The sequence below is a fragment of the Arachis ipaensis genome, chromosome B5, assembly GCF_059453495.1.
Source record: "Arachis ipaensis isolate K30076 ecotype BB chromosome B5, ASM5945349v1, whole genome shotgun sequence".
NCBI lineage: Eukaryota > Viridiplantae > Streptophyta > Magnoliopsida > Fabales > Fabaceae > Arachis > Arachis ipaensis.
This window is the reverse complement of record NC_142440.1, coordinates 157374520-157391453: the sequence shown is the minus strand read 5'-3', so window position 1 is coordinate 157391453 and position 16934 is coordinate 157374520. Positions and strand designations below refer to the sequence as shown.

Here is a 16934-nt window from a genome sequence, read left to right as displayed (position 1 = left end):
TCACTGGAGAGGATCCACTCCCTTAAAGAAGTGATAAGAGATTCTGAATTAGCATGTGTCTTATATGAATGAATGTCAAATAATTGGTTTTCTATCTAATAATAATAAGTTCATGTATGTCCAAATGCCATAGCTTGGGTATTTATGTAGTATATGAAATAAAAACCCTAAGCCTCGTGTTGGTTAAGTAATTTGTATGTATCAATTAAAAGTCACAAAGTTTAGTTTCTGTTGAATGACAATCGTGTTAATTATTAGGCTGCATTTATTTTTTGGGACTGAGATGGGAAGATTAATACTTAGTATTATGTTTAATAATTAGAGACGGAAACTAAAATTTTAGTTATAAAACACAAAGTTTTAGTCCCTTTAATATCTCTAGAAAGTGGAGATACAGAGGATTGAAATCATATTGAAATTGTCTTTGATATATAATTTTGAAAAAAAACGGTTAATGTAAGATCTACCAATGTATGTGTGTCTTAGACAATTTTTAACACCTAAACAAGTAGTATAAGATTGAACTTTCTGCTTTTTAGTTAGGCATTATATTGTGGCAAATCTCAAAAGAATCAATTTCCACTATAACTGTTATATTCGTCTTCACTTGCTCTTGTTACGCAAAATAATATTTTAGCATGCTATGAAATCTTATCGATAACTTGGCTTGTCATGTGGTTATTAACGTGCCATATATACGACAAGTCGACAATGATGCTACGTATGGTACAAATGATGGACCACTTTCTTTATTTAAGATAAATTTCTTTATATGAACAATTTTTGTCACAAATACCTGAATTATTTAACCAACACTCAACTTAGCTTTTATTTCATACTAGATATGTATTACATCAAAAGCATTTCAACATGAATTTATTAGAGAAAAAAAAAAACAAATTCAAACTCAAATACAGTAATTTAGAATCTCTCATCACTTTAACACACTCCAAACCAGATTTGCATAACTTGCATCAGCCTATTGTATTTTCTACTCAAATTCTTAATAGTTTACAACTTGAAATGTTCTAGTGCTGAAACACCGTTTAGCCCTATGGAATCTTGGTATGTAATCAAGTCATTTACTGTGATATTTTTGTAGATTGGAGGATTTTCTTCGGTCAACAACTCTTTTATTGGTCCATACACCTTAAAAGTCTCGGGTGGATGATCTTGTCTGAAGAAACATGCTACTGAAACTCGTGGACCTATTTTAGGAGCCAAAACTCTATGTTTAGAGCTCACAAATTTATTATTTGTGATCAGCTGCAAAAAATAACAAGATATAAAATTTGACGTTAGATAATATCATTTAGCCCTCTTTTTTAATAGGTACATTAGTTTTGAAGTAATGCAATAAAATTCCACACATGACTTAATATGCAAAGATAGAGTTTTGCTATCTATTCTAATTATCTTTCATAATTATTTTTCTTCCAATATATATGAAGCATTAGTTATAGGATTTGAATCCTCTAAAAGCAAATTCATTTATTAATATATTATGATTTATGAACATAAAAATTACACCAATTTTTTTATTTACTGTTCATTTTAGTCAACTAAAAAAATTACCATCATTTGTAAATATTTATGAAACAATTTGTTTTTCTTTATCAATATAAATTATTTTTAAATGACTATTCAAAAAAGATATTTTCGTATAAAAATAATAGTATGATTTGATATATTTAATTAAATTATTTAATATAATATTTATTTAAATTAAATTTTAATTATTATATTTACATAAAACTTCATGTGAGTAGTTTAACCATAAAAACCACACTTATTTACCGTTGAAAAAAAAAAGAGAAAAGTGGGACTAGCATTTTTATTAAAATTTAGTTAACACTTAATCATTAAAAGAAAAGTGAATAATCTCATAGCATTATATATAATCTCACACTATTAAAAATATTAAGGATGACTAATTGATGGTTACAAGCCACAAAATTTCACTTCTCAAAAAAAAAGTCAATTAAAAAAAAACGGTTAGAAGGATACATGTATTCTCCTAATAAGATAATTGATGAGCTTATTACCTGCATCATATCACCCACATTGATGATCAAAGCACCAGGGACAGGTTTGATATCGATCCACTGGTTTTCATGAAAGATTTGAAGGCCACCAACTTGATCTTGAAGAAGAACTGTAAGGAAGCTGCAATCCCAGTGGCCACTTGACCCTAAGGTGAGTTCTGGCTGAGGGCAAGATGGGAAATAATGGGCAAGCATGAAAAGCCCTTCTGCACAATCTATATCCTTAAAGTAACTAGGCTTAAGGCCTAATGCTTCGGATAGCAACTCAAACAGAGTTAGTCCCAATCTCTTCACATTGTTTGAGTACTCCATCATTATATCTCTACAAGTAATAAATTTACTTCATATTAATCATTGATATGAAAATCTATTTTAAAATATTATAAAAATTTCTATAAAACATTTTTCATTAAAATATATAGATGTATTAAAATAGATTAAATTCATTGGACTAGCTCAGAGCAGACTTTATCTCTAAAATTAATCACATTTAAATTTTGGTTAAACAGCCTGGTTCACGGACTAAATAGGTAGACCATTTAAATTTTTTACACTTAAAAAAAATTTAATATTTCTAGCCATTATATCTTTTGATCTAAACAAAAAACCCTATCTGTCAACTAAAAAAAAAAAATACTATTTGTTTAAGATCTTTGACCTAAAAATAATTTTTTTGTCAAAATATTTTTTAAAAGATAAAACACAAAAATAAAAAAGTTAGTCCGTTTTTAACCTATCGGACTGGCTATAAACAGTCCAGACTAAAAAATTATAATTCGTGAATAAAACGAATTTAAACGAACTAATCTGTTTAACTCGTGAGTTTAGATTGATCGAGTCTAAATGGACTGGGCTAGCCCGTTTATCGGCCCAAAAAATACATAAAAAAAATCGTGACTAAATTAAATTAAAAATAATTAGACAAAACTAAAAGTAAAAAATCTTACTAAAATTATAAAATATATAATATGATATAAAATAAATACTTTAACAAAAATATTTTTGTATGAAAATAAAACTAAAAACCGTTAAATAACTTCATATAAAGATATTTTTTTTTACAGTAAAGAAAAGCCTATTCGGCTATTACCAATTAACCAGAGAGTTATAGAAATACCTGCAAACAGAGGGAAGTTGGTTGGGATCAAAAGGGGCAGGGGATAATGCACAATGAAGAGTGTCCCTCCAATTAGTTGATGGAGCTGTATACAAATCAAAGTTGGTCAGAAAATACACTCTTTTTGATATATCACGTGAATAGAATTCTTTCTTTGCTTCAGAATCCTGCTCATGAAATCTACCCACTCCATCAAGCATTTCATCCAATACACTCTTTGGAATGTCATGGTTGACCACCTGAAAGAACCCCCATTTCTCACATGCATCTTTCACTTTCTCAACGATCTCATGCCTTGATAATGAGTTACCTTGTTCATGCAGTGATCCCAAGTCAATGACTGGAATATTAGCACCGACATGATGAGAGGAACAAGTGGTAAGGTTGTCGTGAATGAAGATCTTTGGAAGTTTAGTCAAACCAGCATCAACAAGACCCTTCACACCTTCTTTTGTTTCATCAAGAAGCTTTAACTCCTTGAACCTATCATATCCTCCATCTTCCTGGTTATTAGTGACCACCATGTTAATTAATTCCTCTCCCTTCCCAATAAGCTATGTCGTCCAATAAGTAGGGATGGTATGAAATGATGCTATATATATTCTCTCTAGATTACTTTTATAAGGGAGTGGATCCTTTCCAGTGGAAAAAAAACTGGATGGTATTCAATGAAAGATCTCATCTTTCATTGCATTCTCTCTCACATTTATTTCTGGTCCACTTGTAGAATTAAAGGTGGGAGATTACACTTTATTCTCTCCAATAACAAAAAAAAATGGAGAGGATCCATTTCCCTTCTATATCACCGCCAATTTTTTGGATAGATAAAGAAATGTTAGAAATGATAGAAGAGAGTAATAGAAAAAGATTTGTGTGTAGTTAAATTATATGTAATATGATTTAATATATATTGATATTTATAGGTGTCAAAAGAATTGAAATTATAAAAATATAATATTTTATAATAAATATTAAAATATGATAAATTATTCTAATGAATGCTAATTAATTTTATATTTTTTTATAAAAAATAAACTTCAGTAATAATAATTATGAGTTAATTGTTAATTCGTGTTGAAAAAGATTCAAATGTTGACAACAACGCTCTTAAAAGATATTATGACAAAATATAAAAATAACTTTTAAATAATTTAAAAATATAATAAAAATAATCAATAAATATTATATTTTTTATAAAAGACAAAATATTTTTTATTTAGTAAAAAATTTATCCAATTGATCTGAATTTTTATAACAATATTTGAATAAATATTTAGAAAATACACAAAAAATATAAAACAAAATCTTATCTCTAAATTTTTTTTAAATATAGTCACTTACAATAAAAAACTTTAAAAATATTTATTTCACCTAAAATTACCAAAATTTAAGAATAAAAATATTTTTTAATAATATTTAAAAAGATTATATTAAAATTTTTTAATATATATTTAATATTTATTTTTATCGTATTTTTAAATATTTTAAAAATTTATTTATCGTTAGCAATTTTTAAAATTATTTTTACCAATTATATAAATTTTGAGTCACTATTTTAATAGTTTACTCTAAATGAATATTTATTATTTAAAGATGAGTAAACGGAGAAAACAAAAGAGAAGCGCAGAGAAAGAGAAAGAGGACGGTGCCTCATGCATGATGCATGGTCACAATGTGCGCCGCGTCTTCTATTTAACATGTTGTCGTTTCAGTACAGTAAGTATAGAAAAAAATATTTTTCTTTTTTAATTTATTTCTTCATTATTTCTAAGTCTATATACTTTTTTTTATAAAAATGTTAATAAGAAATAAAAAATATATAAACATTATTTGAGACTACCCTTCTTCGAGACGTGGGAGCGTATGATTTGATATTGGCCATGTCATGTGGAACGGGGTTTTGAAGAAAATTGAAGTTTCAAGTTATGTGATTTAATTGATTTAAAGTTGACTATTTACTTGGTTAGTCTAAATAATATTTAAAAAAAAATGGCCTCCGTATTTTGGGGGGTTAAAGTCGAATTATATTTTGTGTCATCTAATTATCTGTATAATCAGGGAATAGGGACCACGAAAAAAAGAACTATGAATCTGGACTACTACAATTAATGTCGATACTCGATAGTCGATAGAGAGTCACTTCTAAGTGTCAGCACATTGTTTAATAGGGGTGAGTATGGGTTGGTTTAGTTCGGATTTATGGTAAAATTAAAATTGAACTGATCAAAGTGTAATTGATTCAGTTTGATTCGGATTTGTATTTTTTTGTATGTGTACCCGAACCAAATCAAACCGATTAAAAACGGATTGATTCGATTCGGATAATTGGGTACTTGAGGAATTTAAAATTCATAAAAAAAATCAAATTTTTATTTTAAAAATTCAACAAGTACAATAAACATGTAACATCAATAGAAATAATCCAAATATATTAAACACCAAATACATTAGAAACTAAACTCATTAAAATCTAAATATATTAATAATGAATAATCATTGTGTAATGGAAAAGTCATATATATATATATATATATGATCGGGTTTGCGGGTTGGTTCGGATTCCGTACCCCCAAAATCAATACCCGAGCCGATTACTAAAAAAAATTATCGATTTGGTTCGGGTTAGACCCGATTATCCGTTGATTTCAGAACCAATTTAATTAGTTCGGTTCGGATTCGGACGGGTAATCGAGTATTTGTTATCCGTGCTCATCCAATGTTTAAAAAGAATAATAATATTAAAATAATAAAAAAATCTTATATATCCAAAGGAACCAAGGGTCTTTTTGGGCATTCATTGACCATATATATAAAAGAAGTTAAGATCAATGTCAAAATAGGCTAGCTGAAGCTAAAGTTTTGCATACAAATCATGTGACTCGATATATCAAATAAAATAATAGTGTAACATTAGTACTTTATGGTGACCTGACAGAATGAAGAAATTCTACTCACATATTTGACATGAAGAGTATTTCTAACAGAGTATTAATTTTGATAATTTTTAAAAATAAATTAATTTAGAATTAAAATCTTTATTAGAATTAATTTATAAAATAAAATTAATATTATTTTAGAAATACGATATCTTCTTAATAAAAAATAAAAAAAATTTGTTATTTGTATAATTATTTTGATAAAATAATTAAAAATAATATAAAATTTAAAATAAATTAAGATTAAATATTAAATAAAAAATTTTATTTTTAATTTCAAATCACTATTTACGACATAATTTTACAAATATTTTTATAAAAATTAAAATAAAATTAAAATTAAAACTAGTATTGGAGATACTCTAAAATATGTGATGTAAATCAACTGCAATCATACGGCTCCTATTTCTCATTATTGAGCATATATGAATATTTTTTTTATTGGGATATATCAATATAAATGTACAGCTACAATGCATTACTGTTACAAAACAATCTTATCATGTCTTAATCAATGTGATTAATGCACACAACCCATTCACTCGTACCCCTTTTTTTTTTTTTTTGCCAGGATTCGTACCCTTAAATATGGTGAAACAATGTGGGCTTTAATTGGCGAGTCTTAGACGATCCAAACTCGAAATAGAATCTGTTTTAAATATAGTATCATGTAGGAAAAAGTAACTCCACATCAGTTTTTGCGTTATAAACGGTAAATAGGAACTCAAAGTATCTCTCTTCTCCATTAAAAAGAACTAATTTTAGTTCCTGTTGTAGTCCCACTTAATTAATTAATTAAAATACTTAAAATTAATGTAATTGATTTTTTTAATAATATTATTTAAATTTATAAATTTAAAAATAATTCACTATTAAAAGATATTAATATTAAATAAATTCATATATAATAATAATACACAATATATAATTCGGGATTACACTAATTTATAATTTTGTGTTTACAATTGCTAATTTTAATAATATCGTTAGCATTTTAAATTTTAAAAATAAAAATAACTAACTCAACTAAGAATTATTTTGTAAGGTGTAAAAATTAAATTTATTTTTTAATGTAAGTAAATTTAATTAATTATAATTTAATATAATAATATAAATAATATTTAATATTAATTATGATATAAATAATTAATATAAATCATTAATAATTATTTAATCTAATTAATTATTATTTAAATAATTAATATATAATTATTTAATATAATTTTTATTATAATTATTACTAATTTAATTATTATTTTATTATTTAATATAATTATTTAATTATTTTAGATTTTATATTATTATTTTTTTAAAATAACTTGCTAAATGGCAAATTATTATTGGTTAATTTGAGTCCCTGTTTAGAGGGACTTCCTCATCTTGAGACCCGTGTGGAAACTCATTCCTTCTCTCCTCCAATGGTTAGAGTTCCTATGTGTCAGAAAAAAGTAAAAGAGGAACTCACCATTGTAGGTGCTCTAAGGTGAATGTAGTAAGTTAGCAATTCAGATGATTAATTAGTGCATGAAAAGATAGATAAGATTTTTTTACACAAAAAAAAAATTATAAGATTTTACATTAATTAAACATTGGAAATTCATGTAAAATAAGACTTATAATATTAACACTACTTATAATTTTAGCATTTTAATTAATGATAAATCTGAATTTAGTTGCGCAAGTACTATAAAGAAGAAATAAAAATAGAACAGAGACAATTGCCTAAATGAGTATACTACTACTAGGATTCTCATCACTTTATAGAGTAAAATAATGCTTTCATTTTTTTTTTTTTTGGTGACTAAATAATGCTTTCATTTAACTCTCAAGGTTAATTTTATAGTACATCTCTCTCAAATTCCAAATCAAATAAAATAATACAAAAAAAAAAAAAATGAACACAAACGCATCTAAAATTAGGCATAAATTAAGTAACAAGTCACAATTGTAACCAAAGAAGAAAAAAAACGAAAAAGTAGCCTGTTACATAACTTAATAGTTTTCTATATCATGAAGACATGATCACAACTTCACAGATTTCAGAGTTCTTATTTCGTACTCAATTTGAGGAAATGCTGAAACTCTCAATTGTGTGTATGTATTATTATTATAGCTTGAAGTGTTCTAATGCAGAGACACCATTAAGTCCTTTTGCATAATAGTGCGTAACAAACTCCTTCACTGTGATATCTTTGTACATTGCAGGATTTTCTTCTGTCACCAACTCCCTTATTGGTCCATATACTTTTGAAGTCTCAGGTTCAAGATGCTGTCTAAAAAGGCATGCAACCGAAACTCGCGGACCTATTTTTTGAGCCAAAACTCTGTGCTTCGAGCTCACAAACTTATTGTTTGTGATCAGCTGTTAAAAATGTTGAGACATTAATTCACATTGCCATAAAGCAGTGTGTAAAACAATTATATTATGTCCACACAAAAAATCAGTTACTAAAATTAGTCATTCTAACAGAATATATGTTAAAATATAAAATATATATTAAAAATAAATTAAATAATATACACATTTATATACAAATATATAATGACTAATTTAGGTATTGATTTTTTTATATGCATATATGTAAAAATATCTATAAAAAGTTGATAAAATAATCACCACCTGCATGGCTGCATCATATCACCAAGGTTAATAATGAGAGCATTAGAAACAGGAGTGATATCAACCCATTGGTTTTCATAGAAGATTTGAAGTCCACCAACTTGATCTTGTAGGAGAAGGGTGAGGAAGCCAGAATCCCAATGGCCACTTGTTCCCAGAGTGAGTTCAGGTTCAGGACAAGGAGGGTAATAATGATTAAGCATGAAAAGCCCTTCTGCACAATCTTTGTCTTTAAGGTAATTGGGATTAAGGCCTAATGCTTCAGAAAGCAATTCAAATAAAACTAGTCCCAATTTCTTAACATACTCTGTGTACTTACTTATGACATCTCTGCAAGGGAATTAGATTTTACAATCATGAAAAACAAACATTAGTTAGTAATGTAAATCATGAATAGCCAGAAGAGACAAAACTCTAGTAAGATTATGGAGCAATTATGTCAATTAAGTTGTGGTGACCAAATGAACTGATAAGTCACTACTCAGGAGTCAGGATTCACTAAAGAAATTGTTTGCACAGCTCTTCTGGCCTTAATTTATACACTAAACTTACTAATAAATAATACAATTCATATCATGGGCTAAAATTTGAGTGGAACCAACTAACTACTATAGCATAGTGGAGTTCTGTTCTATTGTTTCTACAAATAGAAAATAGAAAGTAGAAACCATATGTACCTGCAGATTGAAGGGAGTTGGTGAGGATCAAGAGGCCTTGGAGCCATTACACAAGAGAATGTATCCCTCCAATTAACCGCAGGAGTTGTGTACAAATCAAAGTTGGTGTTGTACAACACCCTCTTTGAATCATCACGTGAATAGAATTCTCTCTTCACCTCAGAATCCTGCTCATGAAATCTGCGCACCCCATCAAGCATTTCATCCAGAACACACTGTGGAATGTCATGGTTGACCACTTGAAAGAACCCCCATTTCTCACAAGCATCTTTCACCTTCTCAATGATCTCATGCCGTGAGCTACCTTGTTCATGCAGTGATCCCAAGTCAATGACTGGAATACTAACATCATTATTGGTAGCAGAGGATGAAGATGTGTTAAGGTTGTGATGAATGAAGATCCTTGGAATCTTAGACAAACCAGCATCAACAAGGCCCTTCACACCTGCTTTTGATTCATCAAGAAGCTTAAGCTCCCTTTGCCTGTCATAACAAGAGCCGTGTTCTACTTGATTTTCTTCTGCATCAGTAGCCATCATGTTCTTCAATTCCCCTCCCTTTCTGACTAATGATAAAACAGTGTAATTTGGACAGCACATTGGTGTCCAAATACTCTATACTAAGCGTTATCCACAGGGCTGCCAAACGGGCTAACTCGGTCCATTTAGGTCCGACCCATTAAATTTGTGGGTTAAATGGGTTGGACCGTTTAAATCCGCTTTATTCGCGGGCTATAATTTTTTAACTCAGACCGTTTATAGTCAGCCGTGAGTCAAACGAGCCAACCCGTTTATTTTTTTATTTTATTTTTTAAAAAATATTTTGACAAAAAATATTATTTTTAGGTAAAAAACCTTTAAAAAATAATATTTTTTTAATTGATGGGTTAGATTTTTGGGTCAAATTGAGAAAAATATCGACTAAAAATATTACTTTTTTTTAAAATGTAAAAAAAAAAATTAAAAGGCCACCCGTTTAGCCCGTTTAACCTGTCATTTTTTACGGGTTAACCAGGCTCAGCCCGTTTAGCCCAAAATTTAAAATGGCTTAATTTTAGAGACAAAATCAACCCATTTAAATAGATAAACAAACTGGCCCAATGAATTTAGCCCATTTTAACAGCCCTAATTATCCATAAAAACATGTGGTTAGTTTCTTTTTTCCTCAACCTTATCTCTCTAAATGTCATTCTCTGCTTCTTTGGAAGTCTTTTTTGACGCCGGAATTTAGTACTATTTTAAATTAAACTTGTCGAGTTATGAACATAAGTTGCCATAAGGAAAAAAAAAAAGTTGAAAATATGTAAAAAACTATAATCAAATTAATTAATAGTTGTAAATTAAAATATACAAAAATTAGATATCTATTTGAATATAGGAGCCACTTAAATAAAGACGCTGAAAATGTCTTTTTATAAAGATATTTTTTAATAATTAAAATTTAATACATATAATCGATTAAATCATGTTATTTTTGTCAAAATTAGGCTAGACAAATTGATTTGACCGAAAAATGGTGAATCAAATCTTGAACTGATCTAAATTAATATTATTTTTTATAAAAAATGACTAAAATACTTCTATATATTATTATTTTTTGGACATCTTTATCTAAGTAGTCCCTTTTAAGTATAAAATTATTACTTTTCAGACATATATACCTAATGCAAAATGACAATATGAACAATTGAAGTTTCTATACACAACTTTTTTCCAATGTAAAAAAAAAAAATTTTCAACAACGACTATCATTTAATTGTTTCAAAAATATTCTTGAATTAAAATATGCTTTGTTAACGTTAATTACAACATAAAGTTGCATGCCACAGCCACGTGTCGCACTTCTTATTATAGCTTGAAGTGTTCTAGTGCACGGACACCATTTAGCCCTACGGTATATCTGTGTGTAATCAACTCCTTCACTGTGATATCTTTGAACATTGCAGGATTCTCCTCTGTAACCAACTCCCTTATTGGTCCATACACTTTTGAAGTCTCAGGTTGAAAATGCTGTCTAAAAAAGCATGCAACCGAAACTCGCGGGCCTGTTTTTTGAGCCAAAACTCTGTGCTTCGAGCTCACAAACTTACTATTTGTGATCAGCTGTTAAAAATGATGTTGACACATTAATTCACATAGCCACAAATTAAAGCAGTGTGTAACAATATCTATAAAAAATTGATACCTGCATCAAATCACCAAGGTTAATAATGAGAGCACCAGGAATGGGAGTGATATCAATCCATTGGTTTTCATACAAGACTTGAAGTCCACCAACTTGGTCTTGTAGTAGAACAGTGAGGAAGCTGGAATCATAATGACCGCTTGTTCCCAGAGTGAGTTCAGGCTCAGGACAAGGAGGGTAATAATGATTAAGCATGTAAAGCCCTTCTGCACAATCTATGTCTTTGAGGTAATTGGGATTAAGGCTTAATGCTTCAGAAAGCAATTCAAATAGAACTAATCCCAATTTCTTAACATACTCTGTGTACTTAATTATTATATCTCTGCAAGGAAATAAGATTTTACAATCATGAATAGCTAGAAAACACACAATTTTTGTCATTATGGAGCAATTATGTCAATTAAGTTGTAATGACCAAATATCATTACTGTTCACTTATAAGTAGCACCAGCTCTTTTGGGATCACTAATAACTAATACAATTCATATCATGAACTAATTAAAATTTCAATGTAACTGACTAAGTACTAGCATGTTGTTGGAACCATATACCTGCAGATTGAAGGGAGTTGGAGAGGATGAAGAGGCCTTGGAGCCAATACACAAGAGAGTGTATCCCTCCAATTAACCGCAGGACTTGTGTATAAATCCATGTTGGTGTTGTAATACACCGTCCTCGAAATATCACGTGAATAGAATTCTCTCTTCACCTCAGGATCCTGCTCATGAAATCTGCGCACCCCATCAAGCATTTCATCCAAAACACACTCTGGAATGTCATGGTTGACCACTTGAAAGAAGCCCCACTTCTCACAAGCATCTTTCACCTTCTCAATTATCTCAAGCCGTGAGCTAACTTGCTCATGCATTGATCCCAAGTTAATGACTGGAATAGTAACATTGTTATTGGTAGCAGAGGAAGATGTGCTAAGATTTTCATGAATGAAGATCCTTGGAAGCTTAGACAAACCGGCATCAACAAGGCCCTTCACACCTGCTTTGGACTCATCAAGAAGCTTAAGCTCTCTTTGCCTGTCATAATCAGATTCGTGTTCTACTTTACTTCCTTCTTCATTAGTAGTCACCATGTTATGATACAATTGCTGGTAGATATTGCGTAATTTGGACGGCACATTGCGGTGTCCAAATACTCTTCAAGTGTTATGACTGTTATCCATAAAAACACGTGGTCAATTTCTTTTTCCTCTACCTACCTTATCTCTCTAATGTGGTTCTCTGCTTCTCAACAAGTTTTCTTTTCATTTACCACTAATGAGAATTTACCAACCTTTTCTTTTTACCCTGGAAATTAGTACTATTTTAAATTTATTATTTTTCAGACATTTTGTGATGGAGGTGCATAGCAAATTCCAAATTGGCAACAGCTTAGATCACGTGAGAGGTGAGACTAATAAGTAATAACAACCTTGGACAGCATTAGCACGTGCGATATGCCAATATAAAAAAAAATTGTTACTTGATGCAGAGGCCAGAGAGAGATAAAGGTCAATCTTGTAACACTCCACTGTCACAGTGTCACAACCACAATGATTGTCGCCGGGGCCGGAAATCCCGCAATCAACGAGCGCTTGAGACAATTGAAGGCTTTTGATGAATCCAAAGCCGGAGTCAAAGGCCTCGTTGACTCCAGCATCACCAAACTCCCACCAATCTTCATTCGCCCCCCGGAAGAGCTTACCGCCGGCGATCCATCTCCGGGAGAACCGACACCTACCCAGTTCAGTATTCCAGTCATCGACCTCAAGGATATCTCCGGAGACCGCGCCGGAGTAGTGGCGGAGGTAAGACATGCGGCGGAGACGGTGGGGTTTTTCCAGGTGGTGAATCACGGGATCCCCGTGAAGCTTCTGGAAGAGACGCTGACGGCGGCGCGTGAGTTTCACGAGCTGCCACAGGAGGTGAAAGGAGAGTACTACACAAGGGAGATGATGAAGAAAGTGAAGTATCTTAGCAACTTTGATTTGTATCAATCAAAGTATGTTAATTGGAGAGACACACTGTTCTGTCTTATGGGGCCTGAACCCCTTGATCCTCAAGAACTGCCTCCCCCATGCAGGTAGGTAATTACTGGTTAATCCTATATCCTATGGATTTAATTAGTAATTAATTCACCAAAAAGTATGTTAACTAACTGTTAGTTAGTTAACCTTAAGAAATTTAGTATTTAGGTTTATAATTTAAAATTTGTAAATAAAATCATTTAAAAAGATTGGCTATTGGTTGAAAAAAAAAAGTAGTTATAACATGATTCTTAGTTCAGAGTACATAACTACCTAGTTTAATTTGCAGGGAAGTGACAATGGAATATTCAAGGCAAGTGAAGATTTTGGGGAAGGTGCTATTTGAATTGCTATCAGAAGCACTTGGACTTAAAGCTGAACATCTTGAAAGCTTGGATTGTGCAAAAGGGCACTCAATTTTGTACCATTATTACCCACCATGTCCTGAGCCAGAACTCACCATGGGAACTACCAGACACTCTGATCCCGATTTCCTAACTCTTCTGCTTCAAGATCACATTGGTGGCCTCCAAGTTTTGACCCAAAATGGCTGGATTGATGTGCCTCCTCTTCATGGAGCTGTAGTAGTCAACATTGGAGATTTGTTACAAGTAAGTCCAATTCTTTTGAATTGAGTTGAAAATGCATGATTAGACTAGTACTACTAGATTTGTATTTATATGTTGCTATAATATGATACATACTACAGCTAATGTCCAACGACAAATTCAAGAGTGTGGAGCACCGTGTGCTTGCAAATCATGTAGGGCCAAGAGTATCAGTGGCATGCTTTTTCACTGTTCATCGTCACCAAACAAGAATGTATGGACCCATCAAGGAACTCTTGTCTGAGGATAACCCTCCAGTGTATAGGGATACATCACTCAAAGATTTCATGGCTTACTATCATAGCAAGGGCCTGCATGACCATGGCAATTCTGCTCTTTCCCATTTTAAGTTAATGGGTTAGTTAATATTATGGCATGGAATTCGACTTAGATCGATACTTCATACTCATAAATAAAATGATGTTAGTTCAACTTTGATATACAAAGGAGAATTTGGGTTAAATATTGTAGTTGAAAAATGAGTTGTCGTGACTAAAATTATGAAAATTGTGTACTACTACTAGAATATAAGAATAATGACTATTGTGGGTAATTTCTTCTTCTTCCTTTTTTTTGTTGTTTGAGAAAATGATGAATTTAAAAAACAAATCTTGTTGACAAGGATATCAATAATTCAAATGAATTTGAAGCCTCTTCAATGAATATTTCTAAATACTCGAAAAAATTGTATACTGAATACCATTTATAAGTTTAGTATAAGAATTATTTATATATGTTTAATTTAGGGTAAAACACTTATATAAACCGAAGCCTCTTCTCATTTTAATATCTTTATTTTGATTATGTTATATTTTTTTTTTAGTTGGTTCTTTTAAAAAAAACTAGTACTAATGTTGTTGTTATAATTGATAAAGAGAAGAGAACATATATTATCTTGATTCTTAATACAATTTATTTTGAGTTTCTATTTGATTTATTCTGAGTTTCTATTTGATGATGAGCATTGTTGGAACCTTAGAACAAAAAGGAGTTTATATAGTTCTTCACTTCTTCTCCAACTAAATGACAAGCTAACACCATGAACGAGAATCATGTATCATTTTGAATTGAACTAATAATGTTACATGCTTCATATGAAGCTGTTGTTATATTTCGCAAATGAATCAATCTATATACTAGAGTTTTGATTAAAACTAATGAAAAGTGACGGAGAAAGTTCAAATGTATTTGACAACGATCATACTTTGATTACATGTATAAATTTAATATTTGCTACAAGAGGATAAGCTTCCTCAAGATAATACATTACAGATAACTTCTACTACAACAATGAATCAATGCCTATAGTACAGTTCTTTTAATTTGATTCAAAGGCACAAACTACAATGATGAAGCAAAGTCATGCTGTAAAAGTTTAAAGAGCTAGGTGATTATTTGAGCAAAGACAGCAACAAATTCAAGGTTCAGTCATGATAATCAATAACAAATTTAACTTTGATGATTTTTAACAAAAAGAAAATTAACTCTAATTATTCAGCAAGACAACCACAAATTTAAGGTTCAATCACTAACAAATTCAATTCAATAATGACTTTCAGCAACAAAAAGATTTAGTTAAGTAATTATTTGAATAAAACAGCAACAAATTCAAGGTTTAGTGACTATAATCAATAACAAATTCAACCAATTCAGGCATCGAAACAGGCCCCTTATATTGTATTTGTTGACTGCACTCCTATGTTTTGTTGCCTTTGTACTGCCCCTTAGTGTATTCAGGATAACAAAAGCAGAACATATTATTTAAGATAAAGGCAATTGATTTCTTAAAAATGTTGACATAATGTTAAAATTAATTGTGTACCAAAATAATAAACCATTAAAAATGAGAATCCATTAGAGCTTAATGGACAGAGCTCTAATGTCATATTGTCAACAACCAAAGATCATGCATGGATAAAATTCCAAAAACCAATTATCCTGCCTCGTCTATCTTTAGATAGACTCCAAATAGTATGTTAGCTAATCACCAACACAATACATAGTATGCTCACACAATGCTGATTCTATCATTGTAATCCTTTATATAAGAATATAAAGGAGTAACAAATTAAATATTAAATTTTATACTTGCAGCAACAACTTTTATAAGTACTGTTTAGCATTTCCAAGATATATCCATCTAAATAAACCATTAATCCAACTTCTAGACTGAAGTATACATATGGTCACAACTAATTAGGTTCAATCCAAACACAATGTAAATAGAAAATTCCAGCTCAATAACAAATTATTCAAGGTTGAGGGATGATAATCAATAACAAATTCATGTCAATGATAATTTTGAGCAACAAAAAATCTAGTTCAGTGATATTCTCGGCAACAAAATCAAAGTGCAGTGATGAATTACAGCAACAAAACTGAAAAAAAAAAAAGAACGGGAATTTGTTGAAACTCACCAAACCAGAGACCAGCATCTAGTTGCATGAAGGAAGCTGACGGCCGAGAAGAAGCTGACCGCGAAGAGAAAGTTGATGGCGAGAGTTAAAGCAAGAAGACGACAACGACGATCAGCTCCGAGACCTGCTGTTTCTGCCGCCGCCGGCGACCAGCGCAACAAAGGCAACAAAGGCGCGGGATTAAGTATCCGCCAATTGCTGAATTAGATTTACACCATAGTAAATCGAAACAACCTCTATAGATTTAGAGCTATTCGTGCTTCAATATAAATCTACACAACCTAATTCGATTTACATAAGTAGCACCAGC

The 16934-nt window shown here is 30.6% G+C and overlaps 4 protein-coding genes across 4 annotated transcripts; 1 reads left to right on the top strand and 3 right to left on the bottom strand.

Annotated features, from left to right (window-relative positions):
* Window positions 1–797: 797 nt before the first annotated feature.
* On the bottom strand, window positions 798–3801 carry LOC107644797 (1-aminocyclopropane-1-carboxylate oxidase homolog 1-like). The gene is made up of 3 exons (XM_016348721.3): window positions 3163–3801; window positions 2046–2367; window positions 798–1266 (listed from the first exon to the last, which is right to left on the bottom strand). The coding sequence occupies exons 1-3, from the start codon at window positions 3684–3686 to the stop codon at window positions 1012–1014; spliced, it is 1101 nt and encodes a 366-aa protein (XP_016204207.1). The 5' UTR covers window positions 3687–3801; the 3' UTR covers window positions 798–1011.
* Window positions 3802–8068: 4267 nt separating this feature from the next.
* LOC107644798 (1-aminocyclopropane-1-carboxylate oxidase homolog 3) lies at window positions 8069–10009 on the bottom strand. The gene is made up of 3 exons (XM_021103204.2): window positions 9396–10009; window positions 8730–9048; window positions 8069–8463 (listed from the first exon to the last, which is right to left on the bottom strand). Exons 1-3 carry the CDS (start codon window positions 9992–9994, stop codon window positions 8206–8208), a joined length of 1176 nt encoding a protein of 391 aa, XP_020958863.1. The 5' UTR covers window positions 9995–10009; the 3' UTR covers window positions 8069–8205.
* A 1065-nt stretch (window positions 10010–11074) lies between these two features.
* LOC107644795 (deacetoxyvindoline 4-hydroxylase) lies at window positions 11075–12778 on the bottom strand. Its single transcript, XM_016348719.3, has 3 exons — window positions 12131–12778; window positions 11580–11901; window positions 11075–11497 (listed from the first exon to the last, which is right to left on the bottom strand). Exons 1-3 carry the CDS (start codon window positions 12664–12666, stop codon window positions 11243–11245), a joined length of 1113 nt encoding a protein of 370 aa, XP_016204205.1. The 5' UTR covers window positions 12667–12778; the 3' UTR covers window positions 11075–11242.
* Window positions 12765–14760, top strand: LOC107644794 (1-aminocyclopropane-1-carboxylate oxidase homolog 1). Its single transcript, XM_016348718.3, has 3 exons — window positions 12765–13655; window positions 13889–14210; window positions 14309–14760. Exons 1-3 carry the CDS (start codon window positions 13126–13128, stop codon window positions 14567–14569), a joined length of 1113 nt encoding a protein of 370 aa, XP_016204204.1. The 5' UTR covers window positions 12765–13125; the 3' UTR covers window positions 14570–14760.
* Window positions 14761–16934: the final 2174 nt, after the last annotated feature.

Excerpts from the sequence above, each read along its gene's own strand:
- LOC107644794 (XM_016348718.3), top strand. The coding sequence starts at position 13,126 with ATGATTGTCGCCGGGGCCGGAAATCCCGCAATCAACGAGCGCTTGAGA. Across the intron at positions 13,656-13,888 it reads GAACTGCCTCCCCCATGCAG|GGAAGTGACAATGGAATATT; the intron begins GTAGGTAATTAC and ends TTTAATTTGCAG. Across the intron at positions 14,211-14,308 it reads ACATTGGAGATTTGTTACAA|CTAATGTCCAACGACAAATT; the intron begins GTAAGTCCAATT and ends TACATACTACAG.
- LOC107644798 (XM_021103204.2), bottom strand. The coding sequence starts at position 9,994 with ATGTGCTGTCCAAATTACACTGTTTTATCATTAGTCAGAAAGGGAGGG. Across the intron at positions 9,049-9,395 it reads CAACTCCCTTCAATCTGCAG|AGATGTCATAAGTAAGTACA; the intron begins GTACATATGGTT and ends ATTCCCTTGCAG. Across the intron at positions 8,464-8,729 it reads TTAACCTTGGTGATATGATG|CAGCTGATCACAAACAATAA; the intron begins CAGCCATGCAGG and ends CAACATTTTTAA.
- LOC107644797 (XM_016348721.3), bottom strand. The coding sequence starts at position 3,686 with ATGGTGGTCACTAATAACCAGGAAGATGGAGGATATGATAGGTTCAAG. Across the intron at positions 2,368-3,162 it reads CAACTTCCCTCTGTTTGCAG|AGATATAATGATGGAGTACT; the intron begins GTATTTCTATAA and ends TATTACTTGTAG. Across the intron at positions 1,267-2,045 it reads ATGTGGGTGATATGATGCAG|CTGATCACAAATAATAAATT; the intron begins GTAATAAGCTCA and ends TATTTTTTGCAG.
- LOC107644795 (XM_016348719.3), bottom strand. The coding sequence starts at position 12,666 with ATGGTGACTACTAATGAAGAAGGAAGTAAAGTAGAACACGAATCTGAT. Across the intron at positions 11,902-12,130 it reads CAACTCCCTTCAATCTGCAG|AGATATAATAATTAAGTACA; the intron begins GTATATGGTTCC and ends ATTTCCTTGCAG. Across the intron at positions 11,498-11,579 it reads ACCTTGGTGATTTGATGCAG|CTGATCACAAATAGTAAGTT; the intron begins GTATCAATTTTT and ends CATTTTTAACAG.